Raw genomic sequence first — 23,380 nt, 5'->3', positions numbered from 1 at the left:
CTTACCAATACTTCACAATCTGCACAATATTCAAATCAATGTCCAAACTGATGAATTAACAGGTCATATACTGTAGTACCATATTTGTTTTATTTCGTTCAATTGGTCATCCTTATTTGATGACTGAGTAACTGATACTCGTCTGATGCAGTTAGAATGCTGTAAGTATTAGCAGTATTATTAGAACAGGCCAGTGGGCAGTGGCTACGTACATATCTTACTCACACGAGACGCCTACGACATCTATCATTTAGTTATCTTATATGGTAAACCCAGGTGCATAATTTGTGACAACCTGACAATAATACACTAGTCTAGAAATATTTTCTATTGAAATAAGGCAGTACATAGTACATTTTGCTGTTTCTGACTACTTGTTTAAGTTCACAGAAAGTTTTAGTTAAGCTAGCAGATATGACATTGTTTTTCTGATTCCTGCTTTATTAAGAAAAGTTATGCAATTTTTTTTTTTCTTTTAAGAACAATGTGTTAGTATGATAGTCTGTGTTATAGTAGTTCTTCTAGGATCTGATTCTTTGTGTCAAACCTCGCTCCCATCATACCCATACTTTTCAATCCCCCTGCTTAATAAAATCAGTCCAAACTAATAAAATAGTAGTCGTGCTTTAGTTGTTTGTTCCCAGCAAAATCAAACAGTTTGTACTCATCAATCATTGCTTGAAATTGTCCAACTAATCTTACTTATTTGTTATCGACGAGTAATGCCAACAGCATGCTGGCTTTCGTTGATTTCTTCCTACTTCTTTGCTGACCTTTGGGGTGTTTGATCTTCTACTATCTCAAATCCTTCCTTCGTTTCTCCTGTTCTGTACATCCGGGTGTACCGTACACTCGGTTAATTTACTCATTTAATGAATGAACAATTTTTTTTTTTTTCTTGCTCACTAAATAAATAAAGAAGAATTAATAAGCAAATTACCCGAATGTACGGCATACCCGAATGTATATAACAAATTCTATTTGAAAATAGGCAGGAGACGGTGTATATTAATTTGCTTTACTAAAAGGAATATTGAGAGATGATGTAAAAATAAACAACTAAATATTTCTTAAAGTAACATATTTTAAAATTACGATTTTACCCCTATCAAGAAATAAACTTTGGATTTTCTGTCTACCTAACTTTTAAACCACCAGTGTCAATGCTTTTCTGTTGCCCCATAACTCCATTGACTCTATACAAAAAACGCAATCACAAATCTCATATTCACCTACCCACATTTCTTCTACAGTTCAACGTTCTGCAACCAAATCAAATTCTTCAATTAATTATCACTTTAATTTATCTACATTATGTCATCTTCTACTAAAATCATCAATCCATCATCTCAGGTTATTACCTGCAAAGGTACACACTGCCAAATCTTTATTTATAAATTACTTCTGAGTTTTCACATTTTTTTTCTAAATTATGGTATACAGTATAATTAACTTTGTTTTTGGTACTTTGTTATAATTAATTGGTAATTACACCATCAACTGGCTAAAAAAAATAGCTGCATTTTTCGTCCATTCCTTTGAACTTAGCTGTTAATTTTAAATATTACTTGCTGACTTTTGAAATTTTGCTTTGCGTTGTTGGATCGGGTCGGGTTTGGGGTGTGCAGCGGCGGTGGCGTGGGGACCAGGGAAAGAGTTGGTGATAGAGGAGGTGGAGGTGAGTCCGCCACAACCCAATGAAATCCGGATCAAAGTCGTCTGCACTTCTCTTTGTCGAAGCGATGTCAACGCTTGGCAATCGGAGGTAAATTCGCTTTCGATTACTCCCTCGGTCCCTATTTGTTTGCGTTCCATTTAAAAAAAAAAAAAATTGTTTCATTTTTTGCATACATTCGTTAAAGTGAAAAACACAAAATTCCACAATTCATTTATATTGTACTCCCTCCGTCCCCCGAAAGAACGATTCATTTGGGTTGATTTTGCGGGTATTAATAAAGATAAAAAAAAAAAAGGAAGTAAAAGTATATTGGAAAGATAAATTTACATTACAAAAAAGTAGAGAGAGAATAATAAAAGTATATGGAAAAACAAAATTTTATATAGGAAAGCTAATTTTGCACAAATAATGTTGCAAATTGGTGGGTATTTTAATGCTAATGGGTCATTCTTTTTGGGACTAAAATTAGGCCAAATGGGTCATTCTTTCGAAGACGGAGGGAGTACGTAGTACAAAACTTTGGTTCAAGCCTTAATAAAACACATTTTTCAAGGAAAAACAAATGGGATTGGAGGTTAATTGTGAAAATGTATACAATAGTAGTTGTTACAATTGAAACCAAGCAATAAACATAGTGTTGTAATTTTGAACTAAAAAAATAGTACTTCCTCTATATTTGTTTGTTTGTTTGTTTTTTTTTTTTTTTTTTCATACTCGATCTCAAGTCTCAAGCTTCGTATTACATAAGATTATAAACATTACATATTTGGAAATTAAAAATCGGTACGATTCTAACAAGATTGGTACGATTCTAACAAGATCACAAATAATTATGTTTTAGTCCATGCTTTGTTTAAGGGTAAATGTATTCAGAGAGTAATAAAATTCAAACTACGATATGGTCGATATCTATTTATACTATATACTAAACTAATCACCAAAGTTATCCTAAAAATACAAGTGTTACATTCAAAAAAAAAAAAAAAAAAATCTTTCCCTTTTTCCCTTACAAATAACGTGATATAAATTTAGGAATACAAAAATTAAAATATTTGTTTTCTTGAGAATACATGTCAGAGCATGATCGGGCAAGGTACTAGTATAGTGGTGATGTTAAAGGAGATACAGAAATGATATAATGTAGTGTTGACATGAGATAAAGAGTTAAAGAGAGGGATGGAGAAATTAGTATCTTCATAATGAGGGTAAAATATACCCACCTCACCCTAGGATTACTATTACCCCACATTGAGGGTTATAGTTCTCTATAATCCCCTTACAATTACACAATCATTTTCTCATTCTTCCTTGCAACTCTTTATATGTTCATTCATTTTCTTTAGTTTGAATTTGTATTACCCTATTAATATATTAACGCCGATCCAAGTAGACCCTTAATACTATATGAAAATTGTTTAACTAAAATTATTCCTGAATAGGAATCCCTCAAGATTCGATTCCAAATTGGATTAATAAAAAAGAAACCAAAGGAGTATGGTGATAGTAAGTTTTAGTTGGATTTATGCATTAAGTTAGGACGATATACGGATGTAAAAAGCCCGCTTTTTGAGGGGTAGTAGCCTTACACCTGAGTTAGGGTCATCGCTCTAAGCACACACTTGACTTGGGTTCAAAATAAAAGGGAAAGTTGCCTTAGAGAAAACTCAATTATTCCTGAATGCGATCTTACCTGATCAAATGGTGAAAATGTCAGGCAAAGTGAGTAAAAATAATGTTTTGTACATGGATGACTACATTTATCCAAATTCCTTTCTAATGTCTGATAGTTGAGGCTGAGGCTCAAATAAAAGTGAGTGGTCATGATAGACATACTAGTATGGGTATAATTGTAATAATGCAGCCATGTGCTCAGAAGTACCATTTTATGAGCTTACGATTTTCTCTATTTCTCCCATTGATCCCAAATTCAATGATTGTAGTCTTAAAAGATGATTCTATGGAAAGTCAAGGAGGTAAGGATGCAGTGTAAAATTGTATATTATAGCCATATAGTATGGTCCAGAACAGAAAGGAGTAATTATCTAACAGTCATAAGAGCTCATTGTTGCCTTTATGGCCTTAGTTACTTCGAATCTCTTCTAGTCACACAAGGCTTTGATGTCAAGTTCATTTTATGTGATTAGAATTTGTACTCATCAAAGGATCGGTCAATACTCAATACAGCTATTGGAGACCTGGCAGGGTACAAGGTCTTAGAGTTAGACAAAAACCCCTGATATAGGCCTATAGCAGTACCCTAGGTCTCTTCTATTGCTGAAGATTAACTTTTATGTTTCTGAAACATACTTCCCTGTACTATTTGTTGATCTTATGTTATTCATATTCCTTGCCTTATCCCCTCCCCCCCCCCTTCTTGCCTGGACTGAATCATATTTCATAGCAGAGACATACAAGAGTAATTAATATAGGAAGCACTTAGATAAAGCTAGATGGGATATATACAATCCGGAACAAGGATACATTCACTCAATGTCTCACCTCATTGTTATACAAAACATGTGGGATGAGATGCATGTTGCTATGACACATAACTTAATCGTCAAACAGTCCTTTAGAAGCAGAACAGTTGTTGGTCAGCTCTGATCTCCACCTCCTTTCCAAGGATCAAGATTCAGTGGGCACATATGACGGGTTTCTTTCTCATCTGCTAGGTGAGGTGAGCCTACTGCATTACTTCCGAACAAACAGAAAGAGAAAAATAATTCAGACTGTCCTTGAGGCTGTACCATCTAGATGCTTGTGAAGGCTGTTAATAGGGTCAACGATGTGCTTTTGCCTTTGTTGTTCCGTGTAAGGCTTGTATATCTCCTAAACCTATTAGATGCCGTTATTAACAAATATATAGTAAGTGATACTTGGTACTGGAAAGAGTGTATCCTCAATCCTCAATAATTGGTCCCTTTTTTGGTGTAGTCTTGACCACAAGGTTATTGTTTAATCTGCAGGGTGAATTCATCAACTGAAGGTCAAGGAAGATGAGTTTGGCCTCTTTGTATGATTGATCACTGTATTTAATGTAGGAGTTGTGAAGATAGTCCCCCCTCCCCTCCCCCCCAAAAAAAAGTGTAAGGCAATAGAGATGGAGGAGCATATACATAAAAAAATGAAATAATTTCAGATGTTATTAACGACTTGAACTTTTTTGGATAGAGTAGCAATAACATATTTCTTTTTGCAAAGGTAATCTGTGGTTCCATAGTTGATCTGGTGTAAGTTATTGTGTGTCCTGTAAAATGTAGCATGTACAGTACAATTAGTTCCTTTTTGTTGGTATCGTATCCTAGCATGTCTTCTTTCTGCTGAATTTAAGAATAATAATTGATCAACAGCGTTCAAATTTCAATCTTCAGGAAAAATATACTTCGTATATAGCTAGGGCAGTGTCAGTTCTTCTACAAGATAACAAAAAGAATAAGAGTTGATGGAAACTTATTGTCCCTGCAGGCTATTCCAATCTTTCCTCGGATCTTTGGCCATGAAGCATCAGGGTAAGTACTTGTGATTATCATTGTAATGGTGCATGAGCATTGACTAGCACTATTAAAAAGTCTTAAAACCCAAATTTTGTGAGCTAGTTTATCTTTCTGGTAACATTTGTATTGGGCTGGTCTTTCATGGCCTCAATCACTTACCTTTTGCCATATCCTTTTTTGTTGCATTACCCGGCTGCACAAATACAGAAAAGTAAAGGAAGGCTGTACCTAAAGTGTTGAACTATTTGATTCATGTAGTTCAGAGTTATTTCACCACTACCAGTAAATTATATCATACGTGCTTCATTATCCATTAGTCCAATACTCTGAAATTCAAACTTGGAAAAAAAATAGTGGTGCATTTAACTTGTCTGCCAGTTTGACTACCCTGATCACCCAGGTCTAAGCATCTAACCAAGAACTTCAGATCCTGGAAGCTATCCAACTTGCTGTCCTTGTTTTCATTGCATAATTCTTACTACCTTAATATGATTCTATAGACTTTTTTATTATTTGGGGTTGTTTAAGAAGGTTGTTGCAGTCTCTAAAATAAATAGTTTATGATCCAATACTCCACTGTTTAAATTTAGAAGTTGGAGAGCGGGTGGAAATGAAACTTCACAAAGAGCAGTTTGATGAATCATTGTGAATTCTTAATTTTGAGGGGTTTGAGCAGTGTCACATTGTTATCTGCATGGAGGAAATATGTTAATCTGGAGTGACTATGTTATGACTTATGAGTATAGTTGTAATACAAAAATGTCAAAATTGATGATTATTTTGGCAGTTCTGTTTATGATATCAAGCAGCTTTTAAATAAGTTAATGTATAAACTATGCAGGATTGTTGAGAGTGTAGGGCAGGGGGTCACAGAATTCCAAGAGGGTGATCATGTGCTTACATTATTCACCGGAGAGTGTATGACATGCAGACATTGCTTATCTCCCCAAAGCAATATGTGCCAAGTTCTAGGTCTGGAAAGGAAAGGTGTCATGCACAGTGATCAGAAGACACGTTTTTCAATCAGAGGAGAGCCCGTGTTTCACTACTGTGCTGTCTCAAGTTTTAGTGAGTACACTGTTGTTCATTCTGGTTGTGCTGTTAAAGTGAGACCTGATGTTCCTCTGGAAAAACTATGTCTTTTCAGTTGTGGTGTAGCTGCAGGTAAGTAGCAATCATGGAATGACTTGTTTATCAATTTCTGTCTATTATTCATTAGTCTTCCTTATATATGGTTTTTTGACATTATTGCCGTCCTTAACAAAATCTCACAACTCCAAAGCTCTCATGGATGGCTAATTAAGTAGTTCTACTCCCTCCATTTCTCATACTTAATGACTTCACACTTTCATACTTGCTTTCTCTATCGACTCAATTTCTATCTCCTTTCCTCACTCTACCAAAAATGACTTTTTATTTCTTATCTTCACCCATTTAACATAATTCTTAACCTTTGTGCCAATCCAAGATGTGAAGATTATTAAGGGACGGGAGCATAACTTTTAATCCTTGAACATTTTTCTTTATAACTGGTTCAATCTGATCTAGTTTTCCGATCAATAAATGCAAAAAATATAAACTACTGAATCTGCTATTATGGACAAAATTTTTAAAGGAGTCAATTGGAGTCTGGGTTTTTGTGTACATTTTAACTTCAACTTTTTTTTTTCTCATTTTTCTAGGTAACTAGTGGACAGAAAACTGAATAGATGTCCTGCTTTTCATTCTTCAGTTAAGTTTATCTTTAATGCATTCAAGCTTTTCTAACAAGTCTTGAATGCTCGAGTATTTAGGTCTAGGTGCTGCTTGGAAGGTTGCTGATATATCAAAACAATCAACTGTAGTGATATTTGGCCTTGGAACTGTTGGTCTCTCTGTAAGTAGGGCAACTTTCTCTTCCTGTATATTACACAAAGAGATGCTTTTATGGGTTTAAAGGTCTTATCACTTGTAAGTGTCTAATTTCTACCACGCTTCAGGTAGCTCTGGGGGCCAAACTCAGGGGAGCTTCTCAAATAATTGGTGTTGACACAAACCCTGATAAATTTGAGAAAGGTTCCAAGAAGCTGTCTGTTAAACTCTCCATTTTTCTTGTCAGTTAAGATCAGAAAATTTGACTACTGTTGGTGGTTCCTATGCAGCAAGATTATTTGGAATAACGGATGTTGTCAACCCAGCAGATCATGAAGAACCCATACATCAGGTAATGATTAGCTTTCTCATAGTGCATGCCAAACTACACACCATCCCAAAGCCTCTAACAAGCTTGTTTTGTTGTCAAGTTCTGTTTCATAGGTTGTTTTCTCAATTTCTTACAGTTTCTAATAAAACCGAAACACAATAGAAAGAGAACAATTACATACTATTATACCACTCATCTCATCCATTGGCTTTCTTAGGTTAGGTTTGCTGGAGTTTGCCTTTGGTCTCTTTTTAATTTCACTACAAAGATTAGCAACAGCTTCATGTTTTATCCTACCAGATGCTTTGTTATACACTTTAAGTGGTTGAAAACAGGACTCTTCTATGCAGAGAGGAACCTTGATATAGTCTGCAAATCCAACTCCTTGCTGTTCACAAATTATAAGTCTTGCATGCAATCTCGAGCCATCTTCCAACTTCTGTCCAGCAAAAATTACCTTAATAACAATTAAAAATTTTATGACAGGGCTCATGTATGGGTGCCGACGTACCGTAATCATTGAAATAAATAACATCAATCTTTGCTTCATTTCAAACTTATGGAGCCATCATTACTTTATTCAGTTACATGTGCATAAATTTGTCAACATAAGAAAATAGTGATTGCTGGATGATAAGAACACCCCCCCCCCCTCTCTTGTTTTGGCTGCTTGTGGTGCAGAATTCTGTCTATCAATAAAATGCCATCATAAATTTACTTCCTGAGACAATGAATGCCTTTAATTTGCACGAGCTCACAATAATATCTCAAGAATTCTGTTGCACAATCTGTTCTTTTGCAGGTCATTAAGCGTATGACGAGTGGAGGAGCTGATTATGCCTTTGAGTGTGTGGGTGATACTGGAACTGTAACAACTGCTTTGCTCTCATGCTGTGATGTAATTCCCTCATGTTATTCTTATGCATTTTAAAGAACTCGTACTAATTTGCATTTAACGTTTAAATCTGCGTAATTTGTTTATCTTCCAGGGATGGGGTTTGACTGTTACTCTTGGTGTACCAAAAGTGGATCCTGAAGTGAAAGCTCATTATGGTTTGCTTCTTTCTGGGAGAACACTGAAAGGGACGCTAATTGGAGGGTGGAAACCCAAGTCAGATATTCCTAAGTTGGTGGACATGTACATCAGGAAGGTGTGAACTAAATCATCTGCTATACTCTTCTTATTATTTGCTACTTTGGCTTGCTATTATGACCTAACTAGTGGTTAGACTTGTAATCACAAGCTTGTTCCACATTAGTTTTTGTTTTAAAGTCAGTAAAAAGATTGACTAAACAAAATATGCTATGTCCATCTCATTGGGAAAAAAAAAAAAAAAAAAAAAAAAAAAAACTGAGACAAAAGAGTAATATCACAAAATAACTGGAATGATACCAAAGACTGTGAACAAGTATGAGATGAGTAATCTGTTCTCTTCAGCTTAATTTCAGTTCAGTTCAGTTTAGCTCAGCTCAGCTCAGTTCAGTAAATGAGAACATACCCTTAGACAGTAGACATGCGATTTTCCTTTGAGTTGGATGGTGATGAGAGTGAACTAATAAAGTACCATACAGTATGGAATTTGTAGAACACTTCTTTACCTTTTCTCAGCTATGTTAACCAAACACCTTATTGATGGTTGGTTGATAGGTTGCTTACAACCTTTCAAAAAGAATTTATATAAACTCTCCAATCAATGTAGTAGGGAAAGTTGAGTAGAACCATAGGAAGATGCTTATTTGAAATTTGGCTTTCAAGTTATGTAAAATTTAATAACGTCCTGCTTTTGGGATTGAAGGGTTTAACTAAAAAACTGTATGAATGATAAAAAGGCTTAGGATTTTGGTTCACCTTGTTTATAATTCATAATCTATCAAATACTATAAACAAATCAATTAGTCAATTATCTAAAGCAATAGTAAGTCAATGGGAGGTGTTGACGTTCTCATCTCAAGATATGTAGTAATATTGCTAATATAATTAGAATTGCTATTTGTAGACAAACCTCTAAAAATTGATCATTCAATTCTCAACCCTATTAGCAAGAACTAATTTAACAATTTATCAAGTTGTAAGACTAATAGTAATGCTAATCAATTTGAGATACCAATGACAAATACTAACAAAGATCCGTAGTATATATATGATGGATTCCCAAAACCCTGGAAAAAAACCATCAATCTTAATTAATATAATTTTTATTTTTTGAAGAATAAGGTGCTGATAAGAATTAAATTTTAGGTGTCTTTAAATGACTATTTCAATGAGTGGTACATTGTGTACCTGGGTGCACCCTTTACTGGCTTTCTCAGCAAAGGTAGGCTAGAAAAATTACAAATAGTTTAAGAATACAAATAGTTTAAAAATTACAAATAATTTATCTTCTCAAGTCATTCAGCGAATTGCTGACTGAACATGATACTGCATCTGTATATCACTGCATCCTTGCTTTTTTCACAGTTACATGGTTTTCCTTTTACCAGAATGCTGGTTTAACTTGTATATGGACTTGATTAGAGTAAGAACATCATAACATGATCACCTTTAGGTGACTTCTTTTGCATTTTCCCGTAATTTGGAGAGAATTCATTGTACCTTGCTGCTATAAGTAATTAAAATCCTTCTTGTTATGAAATCATTCTTGGTTCCACTATATTGGTATAATTCATTAACAATTTTCCCACAGGAAATCCTGGTTGATCAGTTTATCACTCATAATCTTCAATTTGAGGACATCAACAAAGCTTTCAATCTTATGATTGATGGAAATTGTCTACGTTGTGTAATTCACATGCCAAAATAGATTTTAACAGGTATGACGAGGATAAACTATGATACAATTGTTTTAGAGTGTATATGATTGAAATGAAGTATATACGAGGGTAAACTAGCTATGATAATTTTCCTCTTCATGACTATCTCTTGGAATTCTTTTTTGGATTATGTGAGTTGTTCTAACTACTTGTAATGCTTCTTTGATGACATTCTCAATGTTAATTTAAATTTTCTTCTTTGTATAATGATCTATGAAGGGGTTGATCCCCATTAGTTTGGAAGTTACAATTTCTTGCATTCCTTTTTTTTTTGTTTTTTGAAGGAAACGGAATTTTCCGCTAATTGTTACGTAGTATTATTGATCAGACAAAATTCATAAACAACCATCTCCTTCACCACACTTGGACAGCCCCCTACCCACACTCTCGTAGTGTACTCTGACGTGGGAAAATTAGGTCGTTGGACTAATCCTCCTAAGCCAAACAAAATTTATAAACACTTAACAAACCTAAATACAAGTATAGAGGTAAGTCAAGGGTCGAACCCAAAGGAACGGTAATGTCTAAGTGCTTCCAATTATGTGCCTAAGCTAGGTCGAAGACTAAGGGTAAAAGGGGACACTAACAACTACTAAGACAAAGAAATCAAACAAATAAAATGCTAGGGATTAGGATTCACTTATATTAGCAATGAACAATGCAAATTGGTTTAGGAAGTTGACTAAGTCAAGCAATGTGAAGGAAAATCAATTATGCAACCAAAAGAGCATATCAAGCTATTCTCCTAGAGGTCTAACTAGCGTCAACTACGATAAACTCTAGCTAGGAAACATCACAAGACACCTCAATCGTGTAAATGCAAGCCACAAATCAATGGTCCGTATCAATGTGAACTTACAATGCAATCTAGTGTGAATAACTAGGGTGATCAAGCCTAAATCAAACACACACATGCACATAATCAATTAACCAATTTAATCACATCATCAACTCCATCAAAATCCCCAATCTACATCAATCCATTACATAATACAAGCTTCACCAAATCCCTAACCAAACAACTACTCTAGAAACATCATCAATTCAACAAACAACTAAAGTAATCAACAATCAAAGAAGAACAATTACTCTAATCAAACATCAATCATCAAATCATCAAAATCCAATCAAAATCAACAATCTAAACATGAATACTAAACAAAACAATAAATGAGATAGAGTTTAGAAATGCTCATTGATAATAGAGTAGATCTCCAATACAATTGTCACCATTGGATCTTCAATCTCTCAATCAACATTGAAATTCTTCACTTTCTCTCTCTAAAATCTACTCCTAAAACTAACCCCTAAAATCTAGAGAGAGAAGCTCTCAACTAAGCTAAGAATATGATCCAATTCTATTATGAAAACTTCTTCCAAAAATTGGGTTCAAATAGGTATAAGAAGAGAGAGAAAATCGTCGAAATCCGATCGGAAAAGACCCACGTTGGTGCGGCCACACAACAGGGGATGTGCGCCCGTACAACCATGGTGTGCGGACGCACATCCCTCGTGTGCGCCCGCACATTCTGCGCGTGCGGCCGCACTCAGCTGGGTTTCTTCGAATCTTCAACTCTTCAAGCTCAAGGGGTGCACACATGATTTATGATGGTGATGGAGGACAAGGTAGGCAGTAGCTAAGGCTTAATATTGAGGGCACACACTTCCTTTGAAAGGAGCACAAGAGAAGAACCAAGACTTGGAACTTCCACTTCTTTGCATCTTGAGCTTCCCAAACTCCATGAACTTGATCCTAAAGCCTCTTCCACCATAATGGATCACCAAAATCACGACCCGAACCTCGTCCAATACCTACAACCACGAAAATAGAGCAAATAAAGAAGAAAAGACTAGAAAACCAACGAAAAGCACAAAAACTACAAAATAAGAGAAGAAAGGTAAAACTAAGCAACAAAGCATAAAACTAAGCACTTATTAAGCATGAAAGCTATGAAAAGAGAATAGAAATGACCTAAATGCTCGTCAAATGTGTGCCATTTATGACACACATCATACTCGAGTGGGTTTAGATGCGCCAAAGCGTGAGCTACACAGTTAGCTTCTCTAAACACATGCTTAAATACAATATAGTCAAAAAAAAAAAAAAAAAGGAAGAAGAAGATGAAGAAATAGAACTAATCTCTTTGACAATCATCCCCAGCAGTGATCCATCCGTTGCCTTGTCATTTAATCAAGTTGACTAGATGCAAACAATCACTCTCCACTACAACTTTACGAGCAGTGAATTAAACAGCTTACTTCAGCCCCAAAACTAGTGCTTAAGCTTCAACTATGCCTGCCTCCCACTGGCACCGAGTTTGTAGGAAAGCAGCACGAACAACGTCCCCTTCATGGTTCCTTAAAATAGCACCCAATCCCACACCCTTCTCATTAAAGCAAGCACCGTCCGTGTTTAATTTCATGACCCTCACTGCAGGAGGCCGCCACAGTGTTTGATCACGTTTCTGCACACCAATTCTTCGAGGCACCAGAGCAGCGACTTCCACATCTTCATATGCTTGAAGCAATGAAATCGCAGCAGCTACAATTTCAGCAGGGTGTCTTTGGCAAGCCCCTTATTCCACAACTCCCATGCTATCATTAACACACGAGCTCTCTCTTTTTCCCCCAATTTTGAAACAACCCAATCAACCCAGTCTACTACATTATTAACCAGAGGACACCCAATTAGTAGCTCAGAGCTCTCCCATACCTCAGAAACAAAATCACATCCCCAGATTGCATGCAATTCAGACTTCTCAAACTTGTGACAACGAGTACATATTGGTGAGATGCTCTCTATTCGTCTGTGCAACCCCAAACTTGTGGGCAAGTCCCCCGAACAGAGTCTCCAAATAAAAATACGCACCTTCGGAGGGACTGCTAATTTCCAAATTTTCTCCCATAAAGATGCTGGGGTAGAAGAACCACTCCTGCCATCTTCCATGCATACTCCTAAGAAAAGCAATAATATGATAGCCAGATTTGACTGAGTACTCTCTTGATTTTTCATAACTCCATATATTATTTATAAGAGTCATCCAAGCGAGTTGAAGCTAGAGGCATAATTAAAATTTCCTCTGCTTCAAAAGGCAGAAAATTTTCCTTCACAGTCACTACATTTCAACCGCAACCATTATCATCCATCAGGTCAGCTACCAGCTCACAGTTGCTACCCTCGTTTTTTCTCGAAATCACACGGAATGAAGGGGTATATTTAACCATGGATCGCTGCAGATGTTCACTGCTTTGCTTGCCATCTCCGATCACCCACTTACACCCCTTTTCAAGCACCCATTTATTGCTTAATAATGATTTATACCTAGAGAATGATAGTCTGATTCCACAACTAGGTACTTCAATCCATATATACGCCTCAAAGTCACAGCAAATCGCACCGCCATCCCCTCAGCAAGCACAAGAGGCCATCTTCTACGCATGTGCCTACAACCAGCAAACAGAACAGTCCCCTTGTCATCCCTTGCCACTGCCTCGAGCCCAACCCAGCCTTCCACATAAATAGAGGCATCACAGTTTATTTTGATCACCTCGCTGCTAGGCGCAATCCACTTCTTCGGGCTGCTTTTTCTCAACAAAAAATAGTTGAATGTTGGTAAAAATAATTCCAGTTTAATAAAATAAGGTGAACTAAACAATGCCGTAATAATGAAAAAGTAAAACATTTTACTAATAGAATAGGAGGCCAAGATTATTGATATCAAGAATCTGGTAAGCGTAGAAAATTCAATGGGTTACAAACATTGTGAGCAGTACGTCCTTTTAGCACATGGGAAGAAGCCCTACATAGTACTTTGATAAGTCTTCTTATAGACATATATACCACATACATACTTTGATCAATTAAAGATAAGTACATAAGAATACAAGGTGAGAATACAAGATCGATAAGTCTTAGTTGTCTATCTTGAACAAGGATAAGTCTTTATTTCTCTTATATTTATTGGTCGATCGCTTTACTATTGTGCTTGAAAAAATTCAGAGTGCTTTCCACCTCAATTCAATATTTTTTGCAGTAAAAATATATACACTATTTGCTTTGTTTGAATTTGTTGAGAAATATGAGCGCCATAGTGGAAAATGCGGTAGGTAGGTGGACTTCTAGCAAGCGAAGCTCATGGAGTGATTGGAATAGTGTTGTCACGTATCAACGCCGAAATCAAGCTAGCTTGGGGATTTAAGAAAGAGTTACAGGAGCTTCAAGTACAACTCAGTGAATTAATGGAGATGTTACAAGGTGCTTATTCCCAGGCAATCACCAATTCACTGATGGATGATTGGCTCAAAAAAATCAAAGATGCTGCCTACGATGCTGACGACTTGTTGGACGAATGGTCCTATGAAGCTCTAGAGGCCAGAATCCGGATACGAAAGAGGGACAAGTTTATACGCGGAGTCTCTAAGCCCTTTTACAGCTTACGTATGGGTCACAAAGCAAGGGACTTGACAAAATTGATCAGCAACATCTACAGTGATGCTAAGAAGCTTGGCATCAAACCTATCGGTGTTGCTGCAGGTGAGGTTTACAACAGTAATTACTCTCATCAAGTTGAAGATCAAGAGACAAGGCTTTGTAACATGCGACACTATGTGGATGAAAAGTTACTCATAGGAAGGGATGAGGACTTAGCACACCTTGTTAAGTTATTATGTGATTCCAACACCAACAACTTATCAAATCTCACTGTGATAGGCATTGTGGGCATGGCAGGTACCCTACATATCATCTCTTTTACTACGTACATACTTCTACATACATTTATTTTTCGTTGTTACAAAATTGCTGAATTTTATTCATTTTCTTGTCATGACTGTACTATTTTCACCTAATGTAGATGCATGATATGCCTCGTGAACTACAATTTTATAAGTTTTAAAATTATTACCTTGATATTGTCACTCGATCAATTCATTCTATGATGTACTCGATGGATGCATAGTATAGTGTCCCTAAATATTCATATAATTTGATTTCTTTTTTTGCTCTTTTACTTCAATGGTAGGTTTGGGAAAGACGATATTGTGTAAAAGCATTTCCAAGGTACATAAGGTGACAAAATTCTTCAACTCCATGGTTATTTGGCTTGTCATCTCTTCTAGTTTTGATCTGCTAGATGTTTTAAATAGAATGGTGGAGATAGTTTTGAAAGATTCTTCAAACATGAGAGATAGACAGGCACTGATATCAAGGCTTCGAGGAAAGTTGAAGAAAAAGAGGTATTTACTCATATTGGATGACGTATGGGATACAATTGATTGGGATTCCCTGAAATCTACGCTAGAGGAAATTGATGGATCACGTGGTACTATTGTATTAGTGACTTCACGTGACAAATTTGCCGTAGAAAAAATGGAAACAATTTGTTATGATAATGAAGATAAAATAACCATTAAAAAGAAGCCCTCAATTTATATGTTGCAGGGAATGAGTGAATGTGACAGTTGGTTTCTTCTTATGGAGAGTTTAGGTGATGATAATCTAGTTGGCAGTGAGAAAGAGTTGATTGCAAGGAGGATGATGAAGAACTGTGGAGGCGTTCCTCTAGCCATAAAAGCACTAGGAAACTTGCTAAGGGATAAAGATATAGAGATATGGAAGGAGTTTGAGAAAAGTCGTCATTTGTGGACGAATAAGGATAATAATGGCATTTTACCTTCCTTGAGATTAAGTTATGACTACTTACCATGCACGGCTTTGAAAAAATGCTTTGCTTATTGTGCCATTTTCGAAGAAGATGATATCATTGAAAAGCAAAAGTTGATATGCATGTGGATGGCACAAGGCTTCTTGCACCCGTATGTTGAAATGGAGGCTAAAGGTGAAGAATATATTGAGCATTTGTTGAATAGTTCCCTTTTCCAAGAGCCAAAGATGGATGAATTTGGCAAAGTGAAGACATTTAAGATGCATGATCTAGTATTGTCTCTTGCACGTTTTATTTCAAAGGGAGAGTGCTGGTTTTCAGATGAAGATGAAATGTTAAATGAGGTTCGACACTTGATAGTTCAACATTCTAAAAGCAAAGAGCTTACTCTTAAATCATTTACAAAAAAGTTGAGAACATGTTTGCTGTACAATAAGAAACTTGAATGTCCTAGCTTACATGTTTTGTCAAACCTAAACCACTTAAGGGTGTTAGATATAGGACAAAATTGGAGTGAGGATTTTAATTGGGAGCTGTTGGGTAGGTTAACACATTTGAGGTACTTTGGAATTAGTGCTAGCTACGGTTTGGGTTTCATTGCCAAACTTTACCATTTGCAAACACTATGTATATATAGCCATAATCAATTAGTAACAGACCCAAATAAGAGTATTTTTCCAAAAGAAATAGGTAATTTAGTAAATTTAAGGCACATCCTCTATGTTAATGACATTGGCGTACCTTTGGGGTTGGGTAATTTGACTGCTTTACAAACTTTACCGTCTATCAATTTTGGAAAAAAATGGGGTGGGACATTAAGTGAACTAGGGTCGTTGAATAATCTTAGGGGTACATTGGAACTCTACAATTTACATAATTTAAGTGGTGAAGAAGAAGCTCGCAGCCTACTTCTAGACAACAAGTCATATCTTAGCAGTTTAGTTTTCAATTGGGATCCTAACTTGATAAAAAAAGGAAACCAATGATAATGAAATTCTAGAAGCCCTGCAACCTAATGCCAATTGGAAAATGTTTGAGATCTTGAATTATTGTGGTACTAGATTTCCAAAATGGCTAATTGAAGGAGGTTCCTCACTTCCCAACCTCGTCTCCCTGAAGATTTATGGGTGTGAAGCTGAGGGAAATCTGAAATTGGAGAACTTGAGATGTCTTCGTTTCTTAACAATACAACATTGCAAGAAGCTGATTATTGCATTACCTGAGGAAGGGTTTCGATGTTGCGAATCTTTGGAAGAAATAATGGTGATAGATGGTTGTTACTACTTCAAAAATCCAGTAGGGTTGGGCAGCCTTCCTTGTTTAAGGGAACTGTGCACTGATGTAATACAACTAGTTACAGACTTGGATAGAAAAAGTCCAGTTTGCAAATCTCTTGAAAAATTAAAATTGATAGGTGATAATTGTTCTAGGAATGAACTTCCCGATCAGCTCCAACATTTAAAGGCACTCCAATGTTTGGCAATCGAAAAATTCTCAAATTTGAACAGTATACCCGACTGGTTGGGGAAATTGACATCTCTCAGAGAGCTGTCTCTCTTAAGCTTGCCCAGTTTGAAGTATCTTCCTTCTTTTTTGACAAGAAAGTATCTTCCTAATGGGTTTCATGAGATGTCATCATGTTGGGTGAGACATGGGGAGATTTGGAGTGAATCCTGATGGGTTTTATGACAAAAGCAGGCGTTACATAGACGAGTCCTCATTGGAAAATTGGTTCATCGGGTATGTTTCCAATTACGTTCTCTTTTTATGTTTTAAGAATGAGAAAAAATCTTAGCATGTAAATTAATCCAACAAAATGATCAAATTTCATTAGCGTAAAATTATGCACATTTATCACAAAAGAAAATAAAAATAAATAAAAATAAATAAATAAATAAAATAAATAAACAAAATTGCACTATTAATTTAAAAGTTGTGCACATTTATTTTACATTTATACATATACTTCCTCCATTTTTTACTTGCAACAGTTTGACTTCTACACTATTTACATATCTCACTATAATGATTTATAAGTTATAAAAATTATAGTCATATAGGATACAGTTATACTTGTCTCAATCTAATATCAAATTTTTGTAATTTTTACACATTGGTAATTAAAGATATTAACGATCGATATAGTATATTGGAATTGTTTGCAAATGTTAAGAAATAGAGGAAGTATATGAAATTTTTTTCACCTTTTTTCCTCCACAACATCTCTCTAGCTTCCTTATTTTATTTTATTTTGTATTTTTTTACATTTTTGAACCATTTATGCAAATTATAACATGAAGTATTTTCTTTCTAAAAAAAAAAAAAACATAAAGTATTTTTGTTTTTTAGCTATCAAATTTCCTTCTATAATTGAGAGAGTGATTTAAGTGGTTAGAATTTACCTCCCGATTTTGAATTCTCACCCGTCTATGTGGCTCTCTAAATAACGAAAAAAAAAAAAACATCCGTCTATAAGTCCATTTCCAGGTTTTGAATATTCCCCTTTATTGCATGCATTTCATTTCATCAAATTTGATTAGCCTTTGTTTGGATTAAATATCGCAGAATCATATTATGACTCTTATATCTGCTCTCGTTTTACAGGGTGGTTTTTCCAGATCAAATATTGGACCACAGTATTCTGGAAGAGAAGGAGAAAATAACTATGGACAATTGAGGTAGCGTATGAGTTTTTTTTTTTTTTTTTTTTTTTATTTTTTTTAAATTTAAAATATACTGTACTTTGGATTATAGTTTTAACTTTTTATCTAGCCTTTTAGAATGCATAATAATTGGTACTCCGTAAGTATTATCTTGGGATTGATCAGATATATAGGTTGACGCTTAATTATACTCGTGCAATTTTATTTTTGTTTTAATTTTTAGCATATCGATTAGTTAAATTGTTTTTAATTTTATCTTTTCTTATTCATTTGATCGGATTGGATTGTTGAATAAATTGATTGATTTTCTTATTAATTCAATTATCTGTTTTTTTTTTCCAAAAATTTGTTTATTTGAGAATTGATGATTGTCATAAATTAGATTTAAATTTTATGAGTAATAAGGATTTTTTTACAGAACTTGTTGGAGTAGTGTGATTGTTAGGTTGATTCACAAACTTTTTAAAAAACCCGATGTACATAAATATAGTGTATGGCGCGGCGGTAACAAATACGAATAGGAAATAATACTCCACCAAATTCTTTCACACGTGCTTCCAGATTTCCAGTTGGCAAAAGAAATTTGTTACAAACATTTTTTTTCTCTCTCTTCCTCATACTCTACTTTAATTTCTCACTCTTCTTCATATGCTTCCATTTTCATCTTTATTTCCCTCAATTCTTTGCCTCAGATTCCTTCTCATCTACACAATTGTAGAAGTTTTCTGATGATTTTTTGAGCAAGGAGTGGAGAGAGAATATTTGAAGTTGGAAGAAGGTAAAGTGAGCTCTAACTCAAAGAAAGAGTCGTTGTCATCGTCGTCGCTTTGCTCGGTGAGATGGTCGGAAATGGTGGAATCGGCGATGGTTTCAGCGCTATTGGCGTCGCTAGCGGTGGTTCCGGCGGCGACTTTTGATTTGTTTGAGTGATTGTACTATTTTTCATAACTATTGTTAACTTTGTGTTTATTTTTGTTGATTTTAATACTCTGTTTTGCATATGTAATTTAATTACTTTTGTGAAAAAAAGTCATTTTTGTGAAAAAAGAAGGATCACTTTTGTGGAAAAAAAGGGTCACGTTTGTGAAAAAAAGCTTCATGTATATGAGTTAAGTATAAAACAAGGGACTCAATTCTTACAATATGTGGGGAAAGGGGACTTTATTTATCTTAAAGAGGGAAAAGAGGCTTGGCTAGAATGGATTTGGGTTCTCGGTGGGTTTTAATTAAAAAAAGGGAAAGAATTGAGTCCCCTTGATTAAACAATTGAGTTCCCTTGGTTAAACAATTGAGTCCCTTTGGTCAACTAAAAAAAGTACTCCTTATGTTTTTTTTTTTTTTAAATATTTTGATTTAAGACCAATAAAAAAACAGCCTCTTCCTCTTTTTGGAACAAAAATAAGACATAGAATAACAATACTTTGAATGTTTATTTTCTTCATCATCTTCATTTCATATTCAATCTTCCAACTCCACATTTTTGTTTAAAATCTTGACTATCTCATAAGCTAACTCTGACTCATGTGGATTGTCAACCCACCTACCACCTAATATAATCACACCCATGCACTTGTTTATAGTATGGGCATATTAGAAATCTCATAAAAAGACGCTTGACTGTCTTAGAAACTCTCCTTAATGGCTTCTGTTGCAATATACATAGGACATATCAATAATCAACTTTTTTTTTTTTAAAAAAAAAATTTTAGGGCTGTGCAAGCCTTCACTAAAATTGTGATGTGTGGTTTTGCTACAAATGCAAGACAAATAAGCTACAAACTAGAGAGATGAAGAACATGTTTTGGCTATAATTTTGAAACAATGAGCAGGAATGATTAATGAAGGAATTGATGAATTTGTCTGGTTTAATCAAGGCAATAATGAGGGGACTTAATTCTTTACAAGGGACTTAATTCTTCTTGGGTTAATTAAGTCCCCTGAAAATACTCCCTACCACCAGAAATTTAACCCTAATCCCTTTTTCCTTTGTAAAATAAATAAAGTCCTCTTTCCCCACATTTTGCAAGAATTGAGTCCCCTGCTTTATACTTAACTCACATTCAAATTATTGTAATTTTATGCCTTATTTTTTTTCCAAAAAGAGGAAGGGGCTCTTTTCAGTTGACGAAGGGGACTCAATTGTTTAACCAAGGGAACTCAATTCTTTCCCTCTTTTAATTAAAACCCATTGAAAACCTAAACCCATTCTAGCCCAGTTCCTTTTCCCTCTGTAAAATAAATAGAGTCCCCTTTCACCATATTTTGTAAGAATTAAGTCCCTTGTTTTATACTTAACTCCATGTATATTGCTAGCTATGATTTTGCGTGCGTTGGGCCATTGGCCATCCTAGTTCTATCAACATTTCAATAGATTTAGAAACTAATCCATTTATGTGGCATGCATGATACTCCCATTTTTATGGTTACTGTGAACCAAGCTTCACATTGTGATTGTTATGTATTTATGGTTATTGAAGGGTAAACCGAACTTCCAACTTTTCAGGTTTTTTAATGTGTTTCTACACTTATTGCCAGAGCTCGGTCAGTTGTCCAGGGAAATTTTCTGTCTTTTGAAGGGTAACGAACATATCCTTTTCATTGTTTTGTAGTTTAATCTGTCTTATTTTCTATTTCAAGTGTAGTTAATTTTTTCTTATTCAGGGAAATTATATTTATACACTTTTTATGGGTCATTGATATTGTGTGTTATGTAGGTACAGTTGACTAGATCTTTGTTCAAAGTTCCTGAGTATGGATTGAGCACTCAACAAGTCTTCCATTTTCTGAATTTCCCAGTTAAATGGAGGTATGTTGAACTGATGGTTTAATTTTCACAGTTGAAAACCCTATTTGGTTCTTTCAGGTTTGGTGACATTCTTAGTTTGACAATTGTTGCTTACTATAATTAACTAAATGCTTGTTGTTGCAGCTAAATGTGTAATTTTTGTATTTCTCGAGGTTATGGCGCGCTTGCAGCCTGAGGTTTGGCATGATGGGTGAGTTGGTTTTTTCTATGATTGTAACTATAATTTCCACTTTAGAAAAAACATAATGGAGAGGGTCAGAGGGATACGACTAAGTTGGAGTTTCTTTTTGATGCTGACACAAAAAAGGCGATATACAGAGGTGGTGTTGATATTCATTACTGGATGTCAAACAAAAATGGAGTGTATTCAGTTAAGTCTGGTTATTGGCTCGCTAAAGAAGGGGGGTTGAGGGCTTAACACCCGCAACTGATATGGGGGTGTGGCAGTCGATTTAGAAGGTGCGTGGGCCTCCTAAGCTCCAACAATTTCTATGGAGCGCTATTAAAGGAAATCTGGTTGTCAAGGGCAGATTAGTGAACAGGCATATCATGGATGATGACTCTTGTCAAATTTGCGGGTGTGAGAGAGAAACTATTTTGCATTCTCTATTCGAATGTACTGCAGCTCAGGAAATTTGGAATGCGAGTGTGCTTGAGGATAATTTGACAGGAGCTCCTGGTGACTCCTTTTTCGGATTTATGGGGCTAGATTTATAGGAAGTGTGATGTTGATGTTATGAGTATGATGGCAGCTCTGATGTGGGCTTCTTGGCGCTACAAGAACCTTGCTATCCATGAGAAGGAAAGACCGAAATCTGTTATGCTTGCTGCTGGCTATTGTAAGATGGTGGTTGAGTTTAAATTGTATGCTAGTAAGGTGTTTAAAAGGAGTGTTGCTGCTGCAGTGGGTAGTAGATTCTCTTCTTGGAAGCGCCCACCTGTTGGCTGTATCAAGGCCAACGTTGATGCTCATGTCCCAGCTGCGGATATGACGAGTGTTGGCGTGGTCTGTAGGAACTCCCATGGCACAATCATTTTGGCTGCAACCAAGACTGTTATTGCGTCTACTCCTGAGTGTGTGGAAGCGATGGTTGTGCGGTACACACTTCAGCTAGCAAGGAGATTTGGGCATGAAAGGCTGTGGGTTGAATCAGACGCTTCCAATGTTGTCACGGCGATCAATGCGAAGGAATATGGATTGTCTCACATTAATGTTATTTATGATGATGTTAGGTTTGGAGGTGTTCTAATCGGAGTGTTGTGAGATATAGCAATATATCTTGCAAGTGGTCCTTTTTTTTTTATTAATACTACTGGGACTCTTTTATAGTACTACTGGAACTTTCAATAATATTACCGACACTCTATATTATACTGTTGATAATATTGTTAATAGTATTACTAAAGGAAACACTTAGTAATAGCGTTTTATAATTAAGAGTAATAATCACTTATTTTTCGATTACTGACTTTTAACGGTACTAGTTATCACAACTCTACTACTTATATATCAAAACAAATTAACCTTTTAGTTTAATAGCGCACCATGCTTTGCAATAATAATTCTTTAACTAGAGAGTTTTGACCAATACCTAAACTTAGTCGACAATGGAACCTCCGACATTCTGAGCCGCTTTTGGCTTTACCAAGGTAGCTAACCCCTACCCTGTCTTCCTTAGATCAGGCACATCACAGATCTATTTCGTTTCCTACATTAGATCGTAATCTCTAATTAAACAATCCTTACTGTGTTTATGATGGAACTTTTTAAACATAAAGATAACTCAATTGATACATAAGGTTCAAGGGGATAATGTTAACTTATTGAACGAAACTTTTATTTAATTTGAAAAGATTACAAACACTCATATATTACAACGAACACACAAACTGAAAGCTTAAATAAACATAAGCTAAACTAGAGTTTTCTCTACTTTAAGAGAGATGGAGAACCAATCTATCTCTTAAGGTGAATATTTAACTCTAGAGGACTCTCTAATGCTTTAAGAGAAATTCTCTAGCTAACTCTTCCAACTTTGCCTTTTCCTTCTTGGCCTAAGTCCCTTTATATAGGGAAGCAAAG

At 35.4% G+C, this 23,380-nt stretch overlaps 3 protein-coding genes across 9 annotated transcripts; 2 read left to right on the top strand and 1 right to left on the bottom strand.

The window, feature by feature from the left end:
• Positions 1–1,176: 1,176 nt before the first annotated feature.
• On the top strand, positions 1,177–10,439 carry LOC145579083 (alcohol dehydrogenase-like 6). The gene is made up of 10 exons (XM_081636361.1): positions 1,177–1,369; positions 1,629–1,765; positions 5,144–5,187; positions 6,014–6,336; positions 6,966–7,048; positions 7,152–7,227; positions 7,314–7,375; positions 8,157–8,252; positions 8,344–8,505; positions 10,039–10,439. Exons 1-10 carry the CDS (start codon positions 1,315–1,317, stop codon positions 10,153–10,155), a joined length of 1,155 nt encoding a protein of 384 aa, XP_081492487.1. The 5' UTR covers positions 1,177–1,314; the 3' UTR covers positions 10,156–10,439.
• A 2,005-nt stretch (positions 10,440–12,444) lies between these two features.
• Positions 12,445–13,605, bottom strand: LOC145577898 (uncharacterized). The gene is made up of 4 exons (XM_081635318.1): positions 13,488–13,605; positions 13,035–13,120; positions 12,776–12,929; positions 12,445–12,707 (listed from the first exon to the last, which is right to left on the bottom strand). Exons 1-4 carry the CDS (start codon positions 13,603–13,605, stop codon positions 12,445–12,447), a joined length of 621 nt encoding a protein of 206 aa, XP_081491444.1.
• Positions 13,606–14,062: 457 nt separating this feature from the next.
• LOC145580145 (putative disease resistance protein RGA3) lies at positions 14,063–22,762 on the top strand. 7 transcript variants are annotated; one of them, XM_081637510.1, is made up of 7 exons: positions 14,063–14,894; positions 15,187–17,568; positions 18,433–18,506; positions 19,184–19,423; positions 20,995–21,068; positions 21,212–21,297; positions 21,421–22,762. In XM_081637510.1, the coding sequence occupies exons 1-2, from the start codon at positions 14,405–14,407 to the stop codon at positions 16,812–16,814; spliced, it is 2,118 nt and encodes a 705-aa protein (XP_081493636.1). In that variant the 5' UTR covers positions 14,063–14,404; the 3' UTR covers positions 16,815–17,568; positions 18,433–18,506; positions 19,184–19,423; positions 20,995–21,068; positions 21,212–21,297; positions 21,421–22,762. The 7 variants fall into 7 exon arrangements, with proteins under 7 accessions (XP_081493636.1, XP_081493632.1, XP_081493637.1 ...); XM_081637506.1 differs by having other exon boundaries at positions 21,206–21,297; XM_081637511.1 differs by having other exon boundaries at positions 19,184–21,068; positions 21,206–21,297; positions 21,421–21,487; positions 21,616–22,762.
• Positions 22,763–23,380: the final 618 nt, after the last annotated feature.

The sequence above is a fragment of the Chenopodium album genome, chromosome 14, assembly GCF_948465745.1.
Source record: "Chenopodium album chromosome 14, dcCheAlbu1.1, whole genome shotgun sequence".
Lineage (NCBI taxonomy): Eukaryota > Viridiplantae > Streptophyta > Magnoliopsida > Caryophyllales > Amaranthaceae > Chenopodium > Chenopodium album.
This window is presented reverse-complemented; position numbering and strand designations above follow the sequence as displayed.